This window comes from Corella eumyota, chromosome 6, assembly GCF_963082875.1.
Source record: "Corella eumyota chromosome 6, kaCorEumy4.1, whole genome shotgun sequence".
Lineage (NCBI taxonomy): Eukaryota > Metazoa > Chordata > Ascidiacea > Phlebobranchia > Corellidae > Corella > Corella eumyota.
The window spans coordinates 3,056,682-3,073,488 of NC_137495.1; the positions used below are offsets into that span (position 1 = coordinate 3,056,682).

A 16,807-nucleotide genomic window follows, 5' to 3' on the forward strand; every position below is an offset into this window, starting at 1 on the left:
AAAAGGTTAGATTACTTTTTATGATGAAAAACCAAAGATAAACATACTAAAGTGGAAATTTTAAACATAGCTTTGTTAGTTGTTGTGAGTTAGTTTATGACAAGAAAAAATTGTGTGATGTAATATAATATACAACTAATAAACGCTAAGTGTCTCTCGTTGTTTAAACCATATGCTATACAGATAAGGAAAATGTGATTAGGAAGTGCTTAAGTACTGTAACTTCTTTATAAAATAAAGGAAATCTGTTTCAAATATTATATAGGCTTATAAACAACTAGGTATTTTTCATTTAAATGTGTTTTTTATTTTTCTACAGTTAGTTTTTAAATAAAATTGTTTAATATTTTCAACTATGCATCTTCTATCATTCTCCATTGTCACAGCAGTTTTATTAAGTCATGCTATTCTATCAGGTATATATATATATTATTATTTTTTATATTTATTTTTTAAAAACTTTTAATATTTAGTATGCTATTCATATTGTATTATCTTAAACATTTTTAAACATTTATATTTTATTTATTTTCTAGAGGGAATAGCTGTTATGTCAATTGATCTGGGATCAGAATGGGTCAAAATAGCGATTGTAAAACCTGGTGTTCCAATGGAAATTGTTTTAAATAAGTAAATTAGATAATCATTAAAAAGAAAATAGTGCCTTATTGTTTATTGATAGTATATTTAAATTATCGCATAAATTTTTACAGAGAATCCAAAAGAAAAACAGAAGTTGCGATATTTTTAGGAGATAATGAAAGAGAATTTGGAAGTTCTGCTGTTAATAAGGTAAGAAAATAAATTAATTCTTACATAATTTTTAAAACCTAAAATTTTTTTTAAAAATTGGTATATACCCAGTTTATTATATTTGCAAAACTTTATTTTTATAGGGCGTAAGATTTCCAAAAGCAACCTATTTCTATATCCAAGATTTACTTGGTAAAAAAATGGACAATCCTTTGGTTGCCCAATTTCAGAAAAGGTTTCCTTATTATGAGTTAAAAGAAGATGCTGAGACTGGTACTGTTGTGTTTGTGTAAGTATATAAAAAAATTAGATCAAGACAATTTATTTTAAAAGGCCTATAACATACCCAACTTCAAATTAATGTTAATTGATATATAATATGTAGTATAGCCTATATTTGATACTATTTTTTGGGTTTGTATGAATTTGAAATTTTTATACAGACATGATGTCGAAAATTCAATATTTTATTCCCCTGAAGAATTGATGGCAATGATGTTGAATCATTCGAAAAATCTGGCGGAAGATTATGCTCGTAAGAAACAACAAATTTTGAATTCATAAATTATTTATTTTTGTTGGCTTTGAATTACTTACTTTTATTATTAGCTCTTAAGCTGTCCATTACCGTATAATTAAAAATAAGAAATTCGTACTAAAAATGATTTACATTGTATTTATATTAACTATATTTCTTACAGAACAACCGATAGATACTTGTGTTATAACTGTGCCCACCTACTTTAACCAAGCTGAGAGGAAAGCTTTATTATATTCAGCAGAGTTGGCAGGACTTAAAGTTTCCCAACTTATGGATGATAATACTGCAGGTCAAAATAATTTTTTTTTTTGAATCTATTTTAATTTATTGTTTGCAATAATTAGTTATGGGTACATTTTAAATTAATTATTGTAAGAATTTTCTAAAAGTTAAGAATAACTTGACTAGTCTATTAATAAAAAGATATTTATTAATACTTAATGCATGTTTAACTCAATGATTTATTTTATTTATAGCTGCATTAAACTATGGTGTATTCAGGAGACATGATATTAATACAACTGCAACTTATATGATGTTTTATGACATGGGTGCTACAAGTACTGTTGCCTCTATTATATGTAAGTATTATATAAATACACAAAATTATTTAACTCATGTTTTGTGTAATTTTGTAGTTAATTAATTAGGTTTTTTGACAATTTGGAAGCATGTTTTTTTTTTATCAACTTTTTATAGGCTATAACTTATTGTTAGAAGTTTTAAATTATAAAACTAAGCTATGTTTAATTTTTTTTATTAATTTTTCCTATTTTCTAGCATACCAGATAGTTAAAGTGAATGGAATAGCCGACCCCCAGTTATCAGTTAAGGGGGTTGGGTTTGATCGCTCTTTAGGGGGCTTGGACATGGAGTTAAGGTTAAGAGATCATTTAATAAAAGTGGGTTTAATTCAACATTTTTTTTGTTGATTTTGGATTTTGTAAAAGTCATATAGATATGCTGGTTTGTCTTTTACTAAATTTAGTTTTATTAAAATTTATTTTTTAATTACTTACTAGTTGTTTAATGAGAAAAAGAAAACCAAAAGTGATGTGACAAAAAATCCAAGATCGATGGCAAAACTGCTCAAGGAAGCTCGGAGGTTGAAGAAAGTTTTAAGTGCTAATGTAGACCACATGGCTCAGGTAAGTTCATAGTCAAAGCACTGTCATTAAATAATCTTATAGATCTTTTTATATTTATTTATAACATTAATTTCCAAATGAAGTTATAGTTTTTTGCTTACAATTTCTCGTATTTTTTTAGTAATTTTAAAGTATTTTTTAAGATTGAAGGTTTGTTAGATGATGAAGATTTCAGAGCAAAGGTCACAAGGTCAGAGTTCGAGGAATTATGTAGTGACCTTTGGGAGAGGGTCGCAAAACCGATGCATGATGCGATGAAGTCATCAGAAATTACCATGGTAACAATTTTAAAATTATTTTCGAAATGAATTTTAAGAAAAGCTGTGATTTTGAAATACTTAAAAAAAAAAAAATCAACATAATGTCACCTTCAAATTTAAAATTGGCTATCAACTTTTAATTTGTTTATACTTCTGTAGGATTCAATCAGTCAAATCTTGTTAATTGGAGGTGGAACCAGAATCCCGAAAGTTCAGGAAATTTTACTCAAAGAATCTGAAAAGTAAGTCAAAAAATAAAACTTGCAACGAAATTGTTTAAAATTTTCCAGATTAAGTTTAATTGTAAAATCAACAAAATCTTTTTTTAGGTCAGATTTGGGGAAGAGTATCAATGCAGATGAAGCAGCTGCATTAGGAGCCTCCTATCAAGCTGCTGCCCTTTCCAGTGCTTTTAGAGTTAAAACTTTTCATGTTAAAGCAGGCGCCACTTATCCTATTGAGGTATGTTGTCATTTAAAACAGCCTTATAAGTATTTTAAATGGTTTTAATTTAATTATGGCTCATATTTAATGCATGGTACACTACACTAAATCTTAAGAATGATTTAGTTTTTAAGGTGACTTTTAGGTTTAATAGCATTACTTTTACTATTATTGATTTATTCGTTCAAGATAAGTTCAAGTAGATATGTTTTATCTGGCTGTTTGTCTTATAAGTGGTTTTGTTTTGATATGGGTATAAAGAAAACACAGTGACTAAAGTTAGCTGGTCTAAAGTAAAGCAGCAATTTTGTGACTGTTCATTCTTTGTATCTACTCTCAGCTTAAACAATAAATTTACATATAAAAAGATAATAATTTACATATAAGAAGTAAAAAATTATTCACCTGTTAAATTCGTACAAATCTTTAAAATTTTGGTATATTTAAATTATTTTTAGATTGATTTTAATCGTTATAATAAAGATGATGAAGGTAATGATGTCGTGAAACACATCAAAAGAACTTTATTTCAACGAAACAATCCATACCCACAAAGAAAAGTTATTACTTTCAACAGGTTGGCACTAAAAAATGAGTATTGTACCTCTTTATATGTTTTAAGACTATGCATTTTAAATATGGAAAGAATACACAATTTGATAATTAAGTACTAAACAATTGGGTTTAAATTTATTTATGTTTTTGTTTAGATTTTCTGCCAACTTTAACTTTACTGTTAACTATGGAGATGTCAGGTTCTTATCAGCTGATGAAAAACAGTAAGTTCTGTTTAAATTTGTTTCTTAACTGTAAAAAAGGGTTTGAACAAAATGGAAATAAAAAAATGTAAATACACTAGTTGTTGAGTACATTTGAAATTTTTTTGGTCTACGAAAATGTATATCTTATTTTTATACTTCAATATTAATGTAAAATTCTAATTTCGAAAATAAATTTATTTTTGTTCTTATTACAGAGTGATGGGAAGTTTTAATATATCAAGTGTGGAACTGCAAGGAGTACCTGAAGCACATGAGAAATATTCTGAGTTGAATGAAACTGAGAGTAAGGGGGTAAAAGCTCATTTTAGGATGGATGAAAGTGGAATCTTAAACCTTGAAAATGTAAATTAGTGTAAACTTTTAAAATACTCTAAACTTGGTAAAATGTATTTTAATTTTCTACCTAACATATACTACACTTTTATGTATATGTTTACATCTTTATGTATATTACTCGTTCATGTATATGTTTTACATGTAAGTATTGAATGTTTACTGTTTTATAATTAAGGAAAATTATATTGCATTTTTCCTAGGGTTTAAATTTTTGGTACAAGCATTTAAAAAAGATTTTAAAATATTAGGTACTAGATTTCAAGGATAAATTTATAATTTATTTGTACAGGTTGAATCTGTTTATGAACAAAACAAAACTGTTGTTGAAAATAAAACCAAAGAGAAACCGAAAGAAGAAGAAGAATCTACTTACCAAAGTAATTTTCTTTTCAATTTTTTATTAACTTATGAACAAAATATTTAATTACAAATTTCTTATACTTTTGCTTTACTATAATAATATTAATCGAAATGTTATTTATTTACATGAAAAAAATGCTTTAGCAAATTAAATGGGTGGCATACTTGTTATTTAAATTGTAACTTAACTTGTGTTAAGTTTATCGGTGTTGAGCTAACATCATGTAGTTAATTAGTTATCATGACTTTAATTTGTAGAAATTAAAGACGGACTTTCCAGTTTATTTGGTGGAGATTCCGCCAATGAAACTAAACCAGGTACATTTATATTAAAATCATTATTTACCAGTGGCATGGCTTAATCGTTATGCCTTTATTTGCATTACGATAAGGCCCTAGGTTTGATCCCCAATACTTCATGCACGTAGCTACCTTACAGATGGTGCTATAGTACCCATTTAAAGATTTTTTTTTAGTTTCATTGTTTAACCATATTTTTTTATTTAGAAACTGAAGATTCAAAGCCAACTGAAGAAAAACCGTCAGAAGAGAAAGAAGAGAAAAAGGAAGAAAAAGGCGAAACAGAGGAGAAGATTGAGAAAACTGAAGAAGGAGAAAAGGAAAAGGTGGATGAGAAAATTAAGGAAGATCAAAATGGTAAAAACAAAATTTAAAAATCTTATGCAAAATAGTTTTTTAGAATATACGTTTACAAATATCAATTTATTTAGAAACGAAAACGGAAACAAAGATAATAAAAGTAAAACATGCTGTTCAACTCGAATTAGAAATTACAACCATTGATCACATAAAGTTATCAGAATACCATGATGAGCAATCAAAACAAAAGTAAATTAACAAGATTGTTAATGTGAAGGATCTACAACCTATGCATATTGCAATTTTTTTATTGGCCATGTTACAAATATCTTACGCTATATTAATTCAATTTATTGATTTTTTTTCAGATTGAAGGTCCTGGCTGACAGAGATGCATATATATTGGCCAGAGAGATTGCAATGAACAAATTGGAATCTTACATCTATGATAAAAGGGACAAACTATACATGGTATTTATTTTGACTTATATATTTAAATCCAAATACATAGTAGATGTATGTTAAATTTTTAGTTAAATATTACATACTAATTTAATTTAAAAGCTCTTTTTTTTTGACATTAATTTTCTAGGAGGAATATGAGATAGCATTAACAGATACAGAACGTGAAGAAGTCACTACAGCTTTAAACGAGGCTTCTGATTGGATGGATGAACTAGAAGGAGAAACTGCTGCAGAGGCAAATACTTTTTTTTTGGAAATCTAAAAGCTATCTTTTAACAAATTTACAATAATTTTAACATTTTTTTTTCTATTTTTAGTTGTATGATGAAAAACGAGAAGCTTTAAAAGTTCTTGCTAAGCCTTGGTTGCTTAGAGTTAAGCAAAGAAAGGAAATGGTGGTTATATTAAATGTAAGAGACCAATATTTTATGTTATTATACATTGAAAACTGCAGTTTAATATATATTTATTGTCATACATCTATTTATGTTTTGTAATTTTTTGTTTCATCATTTTAGGACTTGGAAGACTTGTTTAATTATTCAACAAATTTCTTAAATGTGATGGCATCACTACCTGAACAGACACAAATCTATACTCCCGTTGAAATTAAAACTTTATACGATCTCATAAACTCCACTGTGGTATGTTATATTTATAGTTTACCTTTAGTTAAATAAAGTCAATAAATTAATTTGTATTTTAAATTATTTTAAACTTTTATTTTCATAGACTTGGAAAAATGAGACTGTTGCTGAAGAGAAATTACTGAAACCTTATGAAGATCCAGTTTTAAAACCATCTGATGCAAGGAGTAAATACTTGGAACTCAACAGAGAGGTAGACACTTTTTTATGTGCTTGTATAAGAAGAAATGTTTTAAAAATTTAAACTAAGGTATTTTTCCAACAAATTTTAAATGTGGTAATTTTAAAATAATGAATATGTTTTAAGATGGCTTTACAATATAAATTAATATTCCTAGATTCAATATCTTATAAACAAAGCCAAAACCGCAAAACCTAAGCCAAGAAAGGAAGCAAATGAGACAACAACAGAAGGTAAGGACTAAAAAGATCTTAATTCTGTTGGTAAACAAGATTTTAAAAATTATTTTTTAATGGATTTGTTTTTTATAGAAACAACTAAAAAAGAAGAGACAGTTATTGAAGATGGAAAAACTACAGACACCGATGAAAATGCTGATGATGCAACTAAAGAAAATGATGAGGCTTCTGAGAATGAGGAAAATTCTACTTCAGATAAAAATATTGATGATGATGAAGTTGAGCCTCTAACTACAGAAGAAAGTACAACAACAACAACCGAGGCCGCTGAAGAGGAGACTTTAGAGTTGCCAGGTTTTTATAAGCAAAACAATAAATATATTAAAAAAATTACTGATTTTTAACTTAATTTTAATATTTTTAGATGAAACAAACAATAAAGATGAAGAAAAGGAAGAATTATAAATAAATTCTAAAAAGCAAATTTGCACAAAAAACTTATTTATTATCTTTTTGACAAATTCTTAGGCAATTTTTTTTCCATACTGAATTGGTGCAATTTTTGAGTACGTAAAATTCCTTTAAACTTTAATTGTGGTCTCTGTTGTTTTTTATAAAATTGGGTATTTTTACATGTCTGTAAAGCAAACTAAGCATTTTCAATAGTTTAAACTATTGTGAAAATGTAAATTGTGTTGCTTTATTAAAGTGTATTTGTTTTTGTTTAAAAGATGCCATTTCTTACTTACTAAGACTAAAAATTTTATATTAAATGTTCTTCAAAATAAAGACTATATTGCAAAAGTTCAATACTGATATTTACCCTTTTTTTGTTAAAATCTTTTCAAGTTCTGGAGATTGTTTTGCATAAAATCATGTCAACTTTTCACTGTGTAAAAAGGATTATTAACTTAAATTTCACCAAAATGTATTGATTATCTGCTTAGGTTGCTTCGAAAAGTATTTGACGTTAAGTTTGCTGTAGTATATATTTTGTCTTGTCCCTTAATGCCACTTTTTTGTATTTGCTTTTTACACTATTAACATGTAACTGCAAATAAAGGGTAAAGTGATTATGTTGTTAACAAGTTTTTAAACGGTATATCTAGATCAGGGGTTCTTAACCCTTTTGTCTCGTTTACCCAAAGGTTATATTTGCCCCCACTCTCTTGGCCCCCTATTAAAGAAATGTAAAACATCTTTTTTGTCTTGTTTAACACAGCAAATATCAAAAAAAGTTTTTTTAGTTGCCTGAAAAACGATTGTTCCTGACGGGTTGCTGTGAAAATTAACGTCCTCGCAAATGTTCCAGATAACTATGATATATAATTCAATAAAAATTTACCCCCTTGATATAAAATTTACCCCCGGTTAAGAACCCATGATCTAGATATTATTACATGATATTAAATATATAAAAATAATTGAATAGAGCTGTTTATTACCAGATTTGAGATAAAAATACCTGAATAATTAACAATTTTTACCTAAATGACCTACATAACAAAAAAAATATTGGATTTATAATTGTGTAATATCGAGGATAAACTTACTTAATAATTTGTTGTTGGAAACCCTACCACACTTTCCGACTTTTCATAATTTTTTGTTTGCTTAATCGTCAGGTGCTCTGTTTTTTTTTGTCAATAAGTTAGACAGTTAGGCTAAGAAAATAAAATGTTTAGTTAAAAACACGTGTTAGGTTGTGTAATAGGTCATGTAAGATTAATGTTGTTTTGGGTATGTTTTCAATATAATTGTAACAAGCGAAAATTTGGCTTAAAGTGTTTATTAACATTTACCAGTTGACACGATTTGTTATTTAAAAGAAACATCTCAAATACATTAAACTAGCGTGTAAAAACTTTAAATATTTTATAATCTGATAGTTTTTAATACTAATGTTACAATTCTTCTTTAGGTTTTGCTTCTAGAATTGTAATAGACGAATTTGCAGATTGCCATATTAGTAAAATTAAAAAAAAAGAAAAAAATATTTTCAAATTATTTTGTATTTAATCAATAAAAAATGGATCCTCCACCTAAGACTTATGGAATAACTTCACCCATTAGCACAGCTGGCCCCACACCAAAGGATAAAATTTCCACCCAAAAATTGGTTGAAGCAATTGAACCTTATGGTGTTTTTGAATCGGAGAAGGAGATGGAATGTAGGTTACTTGTGCTGGGAAAGTTAAACGCCATTGTGAAAGAATTTGTGGCAAAAGTCAGCGAAGAAAGGGTACTGATTGTTTATTGAAATTTAGTACATTTGTGCTAAATATACTTTATTTTCTTGTTTTAAGCGTTTTTTTACAAAATATTGAAATGATTTTATGATTTTTTTATAGAAACTTCCTCAGAGTCTGGTAGAAACAGCAGGAGGAAAGTTGTACACGTTTGGATCTTACAGACTTGGTGTTTGTGCAAAAGGAGCTGATATTGATACCCTGTGTGTTGTGCCACGCCATGTTAACAGGATGGACTTTGTTTCAACTTTCTTCAACATTTTAAAAAGTAGAGATGAAGTCACAGAATTAAGAGTAAGTAACAACTAAAAAAGTTTGGTTTTTGTACAGTATGTGTATATATAAATTTCCAAAATTGTTTAATTTTTTGATTACATTTATTTTGTATTTCTAGGCAATTGAAGAAGCTTTTGTACCGGTTATTAAATTGAAGTTTGATGGAATTGAAGTAAGTATATATCTCTGTTTAATAGATGACCTATATATTTAGATAAATTTGTGCTATTAGAATACAAATAATCTAAAGTCACTGTCAACAATTTCTACCCCTATTTCAATCTCTTAGATGGATATTTTGTTCTCTCGCTTGGCTTTACAAGTAGTACCCGATGACCAAGACTTAAGAAATGACACACTGTTAAAAAACCTAGACATTCGTTGTATTAGGAGTTTAAATGGTTGTAGGGTAACTGATGAAATTCTTCATCTAGTTCCTAATATTGAAAACTTCAGGCTTACTCTAAGGGCAGTTAAACTATGGGCAAAACGTAAGTGAAAAAAATTTTGTCTTATTTTCTGTCTTTGATTTTAATGGTGTTAAATTTTCTACCCTTGTATGTAACATATTTTCTATTTATAGAGAAAGGAATATATAGCAATATGTTAGGATATCTAGGTGGTGTATCATGGGCCATGTTGGTGGCTAGAACTTGTCAACTTTATCCTAACGCTGTAGCTTCAACTTTGCTTCATAGATTCTTTTGGGTGTTTTCACAATGGTAAGATCAAATGTGGTTGTATAAATCTTAACTTAATTAAGTTTTATTAAAAAACAATCAAATTTCTTAGCCTTAAAATAAACCCTTAATTATCTTTCTTAATTATCTTTAAATAGGGAGTGGCCAAGACCCGTCTTACTTAAACAACCCGAAGAGGGAAATAACCTAAATCTTCCAGTATGGGACCCCAGATATAACCCCTCTGACCGACTTCACCTCATGCCCATTATCACCCCTGCTTATCCCCAACAAAACTCAACTTATAATGTGACTAGATCGTCTCTCACTGTAATGAAAGGGGTAAGTTAAACTTTTTAGACTCAATGTTTATTTAAAGGGTCCTTTACTAAAAGTTTGCGTTAAAGCATAGTTGTCTTGATATTTTTTTCCTTTATTTTTACATTTATATTTTAGGAGTTTATAGAAGGTTATAGAATCACCATTGATATTCAAGAAAATAAGGCAAACTGGAAAAAATTATTTGAACGACCCAACTTCTTTAACGAATATAAACATTTTATTGTCCTCATGGCAAGTGCGGAATCAAACGAACATTTTAACTCCTGGTAAAGCATTTAAATCTTATTGGTAAAAGTTTAGGCAAATATATTAAATAAATATCATCTGATTTTTAGGACTGGGTTAGTGGAGTCGAAAATTCGAATATTAGTTGGTTACCTAGAGCGAAATGATTATATTTTAATTGCTCACATCAATCAAAACTCTTTTTCTGAAGTAAAGGAAGTTAACGAAAAGTAAGTTAAATATGATTTTTTTGTTATGTATTTTTGTTGTATGCTGTATATGTACGTTAAAACATAACTTTATAATTTATCTTTTAGAAAAAATCATGTTACAAGGTGGTTTTTGGGCTTGAGATTTGTTAAAGATTTGATCAGCACCAATATAAATTTAACCCACGATATTCAGGTAGGTTTTAAGATAAAGTAATACATAAGTTCACTATGTAAAGTTCTGTAAAAATGTTTTTATTTAATTTTAAATGATTTTTCCTTAGGCTTTTACTGATACTCTTCATAGACAAGCTCACAACTCAAAAGTTTACAAAGAAGATATGAAAGTATGTTTGATAATATTCTACCATAAAACTCTTTAAATTCTTAATTAGAAACATTATCAAATAGGTTAATTTATTATTAATTAATATTTTTTTGTGTAGTATACCATTATTTTTTGACTGCAATGTCTTGTAATAATAAAATTTTTTTTTAGGTGGAAGCAACCTATGCCCGACGAAGCCATCTAAGTAAATATTTACCCGAAGATGTTGCAGCCACTATAAGAGCTTCAACAAAATCGAAATCAAAAAGAGTGTGTACACAATATTTTATTATCCAAATCTTGAGTATTAAGTTTAACTATTGATTTGTATGACTCTTGCAGTTAAATAAAAAAAAAATTTGTTTTTTAGAGTTCACAACAAAACTCAAATGTTGAAATGACAAACAACAGCGAAAGTTCATCATCGAGTAAAAAACAACACGACGATCTTTTACTTGTTAAAAAAGCAAGACAAAGATCCCATTCCCCTTTAAACAATAACATCTCAATGACATCTATTGATTCCCAGGATCGCTCCAATACTCCTCCGGTGATCACAAGTGAGGTCCCGACAGTGATTTCTACGAATGTTGATATGCCTATGGTGACTTCCCCCACCAAATCTGTCCCTGTGCAATCCCTGATTACAGGATCTTCAGAAAATAGAAAGACTTCAGGGGTGGTCACACAGAATAACAGAAAGGGGGGTTATGGGATCACAAGGACAATTTCAAATACAAGTAGTAAGGACCCCATGGAAATGGGGACAAATCATATCCAAGTTGTCGAACATAAACGGGGGTCGTCACCCTCATTGTTGGTACCTTCAAGCCGGGGCTCCTCCCCGCTTATGGCTACCATCCCCACTGTTTTAGGAAGTAATCGAGTCCATCAAATTAGAACCCAACAACAACCAAACAACCGTCAGCACCAGTCTAATATACAGACAATACCAGTATTATCCAGACAACCAAATAGCCAAGTTTCAATGCCAATGTATTCTCATCCTCAAGTAAGCAATGTAGAGATTTTAATATCTTAGTTTAAATTTCTTAAGCTAAGAAATATATTGTGTTTTAATGAGTAACAAAGTCATGCTATGTTAAATCCTTGTTGTTGTCCTACTAAATCATTTCTATATTAAAATTATTAAGTTTAATACTCAAATATTCTTTTTTCAGGTTTCACAAATTCAGACTTACAATCAGTCCCAACAAATTCCCACTTTACACAACCACTTAGTAGCATCAAACTACAACGCTTACCAACAATACCAGAACATTCCACAAAGAGTAGCAGTCCTACCAAATTACGCACAACCAGCAATGTGGCAACATAGTGATGTAAGTAAAAAATAAAAATGTGTTTATAAATAAAATTAACAAATTTTGTTATTCAATTTTTGTTTTTATTTTACTTGAATACAGCCGATTGACATTAAAGCAAGTTCAATAAAGAGACCTCATTCACCGAGTCAAAGTGACATGCCATATTCAAGTCCTAAACTCTTCAGTCCTGAGAGAAATTCTAGTATAGAGAGTGCGGTAAGATGATCTTGGAAACCTTTACACTATTTCTGTCATTATTCAACCTTGTCTTAATTTTATATCAAATTTGTTAATTGTAGTAACATATTTTATTTATAAACAGAGACAGGTTGAATTATTAGAGTCGTCACCTTCTTCCAATATAAGAACTCTTCCACTTTTAAAAGACAACATAAAGCTTAAAACCAAGTAAGTCTGATTATCAACATTTGTAAATTTTTTTTTTAAATAAAAGCTACTTGAATGTATAAATGTATTTGTTGTGCATTAGGCATTGAATAAACTTACTGCCTTATATTACTTAGTTTATTTTTAAATCTAATCTGTACAGAATGGGTCATCGGTCCAACCAAAGATAACATTTTTAAATTAGAAATCAAGGTTAGTGTCAACTTTTAAACACAATTTTTTGTAACATTAACATGGGTATTATTTTATATACAGTATTTTAAAATTATAAAGAATGCATGGATTGTTGAACTACAAACTTTACAGTTATCCTAATTTTTATTTTTTTGAAAAGTTTTAAAGCATTTGTTAACTTTTGTTATGTTTTTAGTTTCCACAAAATTGTTTTTAGTTTCTAAGGAATTTCTCACTGCCACCTTGTTTCTATGGCAACCTATTTTGCTTGCAACATTTTGAAACACAGCCCCCCCTGTTGGCGAAAAAGACTCACCTTCGAGCAAATAAGTAGCCGACAGGTAACTTTAGTATTGTCTCTAACATGAGAGGTTACAGGTTTTTATTCTCTTTATTTAGGGACCACAGGTAACAGTGTGGTACATTTTTTTCATTGCCTTTTTATGTAACAAAAAAGTAAAAAAAATCCTACAAAAAAATTCTCTTGAGATTAAATTTTCTCTGGTTATGTTGTTCTTCTTTTCTCCTCGTCGTTTCTTGATGAAAGAACAACAATTTTTATTTCTAAGAAGAACAAAATTAAATGTAGAAAAAATATGCTTAAATATTTTGAATGACCTCATTCCTACTGGACACAATATTTTTAGAAGGGCCCAAAAAATAAAAAATTAAAGTCCTTTGTCCTCTAACAAAAAGATGCAAAAGTTTAAAAAACACAACAAAAATCTTCTCCTTCAAAGAAAATACACAACTCAGTTAATCAACATTTCTTGTTTCTAAACAACTTTTGTTAGTGAAAAAAAAACATTTAAATATTGCTCTGTTCATCTTGTTATAGAGGTTATCTTATTTAGTTCAATGCCAATTATTTAATTATGATGTGATTTTTTTTTTCGTCATGCCTCCATATTATTATTATTATTAGTACCCTTTCTAATGTAATAGATATTTAGTTTGTATTTCAGTTAAACTCACATTTTAATTTTACTTGTTAAGGTCTTGACCATCTGTTTACTTTCAATTTACTTTATTTTTTTCTAATCTAATTTTTAGTTTAATTCTTTGCAAATGATTTGTACAAAATTTCAATAACAATTAAAAAAACGGATGCGAAAAAAAAATATTTCAAGTTTCTTTAGGTTGGTTTTTTTTGAATTTTGGTTATAAACAGATTACTATTACTTAAAGGTAGACCTTTTTGGTAAAAAACGTACACAATAATATTATAAATCTATTTATTATGAAAGTCAAATAAAATGAACAAGTTTTTTTACGAAGCAGCGAGATAAAAATTAAAAATATTCACGACTATGAGGGGGTTTATAAAATATGCAAAATACAATTAATAAAACAAAAAGTTACAGTTTTTAACACACGTGTCAATATAATCTTTTTTTTTCTGACTACGCACAATAGATAGTGTTATAAACTGGTACTTAGTTGACCCAGTTTTATTTTAACAAAACAATACACAACACATATAAACTCTATAAAAATCAGGCATACTATTTGGCCTCTATAAAACTATTTCCAATAAAAACTTAGGATTTAACTCAAGGTTTAAGAACTTTTCGCTTGGTGCTTAGCCTAGATTTTCTACCAGATTTTTTGCTGGCTTTTGACTGAGCTGTTCCAGGTCGTGAAGATAGACTCGAGTAACAGCGTTGGTATTCAGTTTGCCATTCACTTGAGTCAGATATTTTCTGAAATCATGAAAGAAGATTTGTCATTGAGAAGTGTTTAAAACTGATACTAGCATAAAGTAGTTATAAGTAGGTAAAATAGTATTGTATATAAAGGTAAATTTATTTACCTTTAATGCAGGGATATTAGCCAAAGCAGATGAGGCTCGTTCCAACAACTTTTGTTTCTGCTTTTTCTTTTCACTTACCAGATAACTTTTGCGCTGTAGAGCAGCTGGATAAACCTAAACAAAAGCAAGTTTAGCTGAGTTTTTTTGTACAGTTAAAAACCAATTTTAATTTGTAAAACAGAGAACAAAATGAAGTCTTACAGTTTTCTTTGGAGCTTGCACATTGTGTGTTCTTTTTCTTCCAGTTGTAACTTGTTCATCTGCCCAACCATAACTCATAAATGGAGGTTTCTCAACACTTTGTACTCGAACTGTTGGTGTTTTACCTCTGCTTTTGGAACGAGATCGGGTCACTGTTTTAGTTGTGTCTGGTTTGGTAGGTTCTTCTTGGTCTTTACATAAGAATAATTTTAATATGTAATTTATAAGAAATTAAGTACCTTACTCAAACTGAGACTTACACACTACAAGCATTAAAAAGAACTTTACAGCAATAAGCAATTCACAGCAATTAAACACTATAAAATTAACGGAGAATTACATCACTACAAATTTAACATGCAAATTAGTTTCACACCAGAAGTTTGTGATGCTTTACTTTTGCTTAATTCTTTTTCACATTTGTCAGAAGTTGGATCCACATTTTCATCACCAGAAAGTCTCTTTGCTATTTCTTCTTCTCCTTCATTCTGATTTCTGCAAAAAAAATAATGTTTTTATTCTCTGCAAAGCAAAAACTTACAAGTAAATCATTCATTGTCAACATATTAAATTCAGACACCAGGATTTAAAAAAATATTTACTCTTCGTTGTTCGAAACTGAGTCAGTGTCCATGTCACTTTCAGACTCCCATTTAAAAATCATATTTCCATTATTTTCCTTCTCTCTGCGTTTGGTTCGGTAGTCCAACTGTTCCATGTAATTTGCTGTAAAATAATCGTCGTCGATGGGCGAAAATTGACGCTGGTATTCTGATTTTCGAATATGGTGCTTCATTTCGATTTTTTGAAGGTAACAGCGCTTTTAATCTGTTGATAGACGAACGTCGGTCGTTTTTACTATCTTTTATATTTTAATACAATAAATCAACACTACTTAGGTGTTTAGAATGAATCACAACTAGCCAAACTGTTTAGCTTTCTAATTTTCGCTTTGCAAAACTTGAAATAAATGCAGTTACACTTTGTATACAAACTATTTGAAAAAAGATAGGAGAGTAGTAACTTGTAATCGAATTTATTTTATCCTAATAATATGTGTATTTTTATTGATATATCACTAATAAACTTTATTTTAATAAAGTAATTTTTGTTGTTTATTTATGATAGGTTATTTGAACAAAAAAGGCGTTAATCTATTAGATATTTTTTAATTATTTTGAGACATTTTGCACTATAAGTATCTACCCACTAACGTGTATAAAAATCTTAATTCAAGCTGTTTATTTTTGTCGTCTGCTTTGTTTATATTTTGTTAAGAACTTTAAAACTTCAATTTAATAAAGAATTTTTACTGTAAAGCACTAGAAAAAAGATTCACATAAAAAGGTAACCTAATTATTTGTTTAAATTTTGATTAAGCATTTTAAGTTTTCTGTTTTGCAATACACGTTTTAGTTTCACCTTTTTAAAATTTATAAACTTAAGTTAGATACAAATTAGATGGTGTATATTTTTGCCAGTGTAACTAAAAACTCAATTTATTAAGCAACGCTATTTAAAACTGAGCAGAATTTTGCTAAGGAAATTAAACGTAACAAATACTTGCGCGAGCGACGCGGTTGTGATTTAAGGGCTTAGCGAAGCCTAAAGCCAACCGCACGAATTCATAAAACTGGATTTAACGCTTTATTACGCAGTTTGTCTTTTTAAACAATCAATAGACGTTTAATGGTCTTCATAATTTGTTCGTTTGCTATTACTGTTAAAAAGTCCGCTATGGAAAACATACAAAAGTTAACCGTTAACGCTTTGCCCAGGGTAGAGTTGCCTTTGGTTTAAATTGACCCTTTTAACATGGCTTAATAAAGACACTTTTCCAACTTAAGTGTGTGTGTGTTTTAAATGAGATTTGAACTT

The 16,807-nt window shown here is 28.8% G+C and overlaps 3 protein-coding genes across 5 annotated transcripts; 2 read left to right on the forward strand and 1 right to left on the reverse strand.

Annotated features, from left to right (window-relative positions):
- The first annotated feature begins 298 nt into the window (after positions 1-298).
- On the forward strand, positions 299-7,772 carry LOC145755322 (hypoxia up-regulated protein 1-like). 2 transcript variants are annotated; one of them, XM_082571548.1, is made up of 27 exons: positions 299-416; positions 537-630; positions 714-792; positions 897-1,042; positions 1,197-1,288; positions 1,455-1,583; positions 1,771-1,875; positions 2,075-2,196; positions 2,317-2,442; positions 2,586-2,720; positions 2,862-2,944; positions 3,032-3,164; positions 3,605-3,723; positions 3,857-3,925; positions 4,123-4,270; positions 4,554-4,641; positions 4,883-4,942; positions 5,132-5,281; positions 5,356-5,473; positions 5,593-5,695; positions 5,817-5,924; positions 6,007-6,099; positions 6,208-6,333; positions 6,422-6,529; positions 6,675-6,750; positions 6,829-7,050; positions 7,121-7,772. In XM_082571548.1, exons 1-27 carry the CDS (start codon positions 356-358, stop codon positions 7,159-7,161), a joined length of 2,934 nt encoding a protein of 977 aa, XP_082427674.1. In that variant the 5' UTR covers positions 299-355; the 3' UTR covers positions 7,162-7,772. The 2 variants fall into 2 exon arrangements, with proteins under 2 accessions (XP_082427674.1, XP_082427675.1); XM_082571549.1 differs by lacking the exon at positions 4,883-4,942.
- Positions 7,773-8,623: 851 nt separating this feature from the next.
- LOC145755323 (poly(A) polymerase beta-like) lies at positions 8,624-13,998 on the forward strand. Its single transcript, XM_082571550.1, has 16 exons — positions 8,624-8,938; positions 9,048-9,239; positions 9,340-9,393; positions 9,511-9,712; positions 9,805-9,943; positions 10,060-10,243; positions 10,358-10,509; positions 10,579-10,698; positions 10,786-10,873; positions 10,962-11,024; positions 11,177-11,275; positions 11,376-12,017; positions 12,187-12,348; positions 12,433-12,549; positions 12,656-12,741; positions 12,884-13,998. Exons 1-16 carry the CDS (start codon positions 8,726-8,728, stop codon positions 12,909-12,911), a joined length of 2,541 nt encoding a protein of 846 aa, XP_082427676.1. The 5' UTR covers positions 8,624-8,725; the 3' UTR covers positions 12,912-13,998.
- A 138-nt stretch (positions 13,999-14,136) lies between these two features.
- LOC145755208 (uncharacterized) lies at positions 14,137-15,910 on the reverse strand. Of its 2 annotated transcripts, none has more exons than XM_082571437.1 (5): positions 15,532-15,910; positions 15,327-15,424; positions 14,930-15,120; positions 14,729-14,842; positions 14,137-14,618 (listed from the first exon to the last, which is right to left on the reverse strand). In XM_082571437.1, exons 1-5 carry the CDS (start codon positions 15,723-15,725, stop codon positions 14,469-14,471), a joined length of 747 nt encoding a protein of 248 aa, XP_082427563.1. In that variant the 5' UTR covers positions 15,726-15,910; the 3' UTR covers positions 14,137-14,468. The 2 variants fall into 2 exon arrangements, with proteins under 2 accessions (XP_082427563.1, XP_082427562.1); XM_082571436.1 differs by having other exon boundaries at positions 15,306-15,424.
- Between the last annotated feature and the right edge of the window lie 897 nt (positions 15,911-16,807).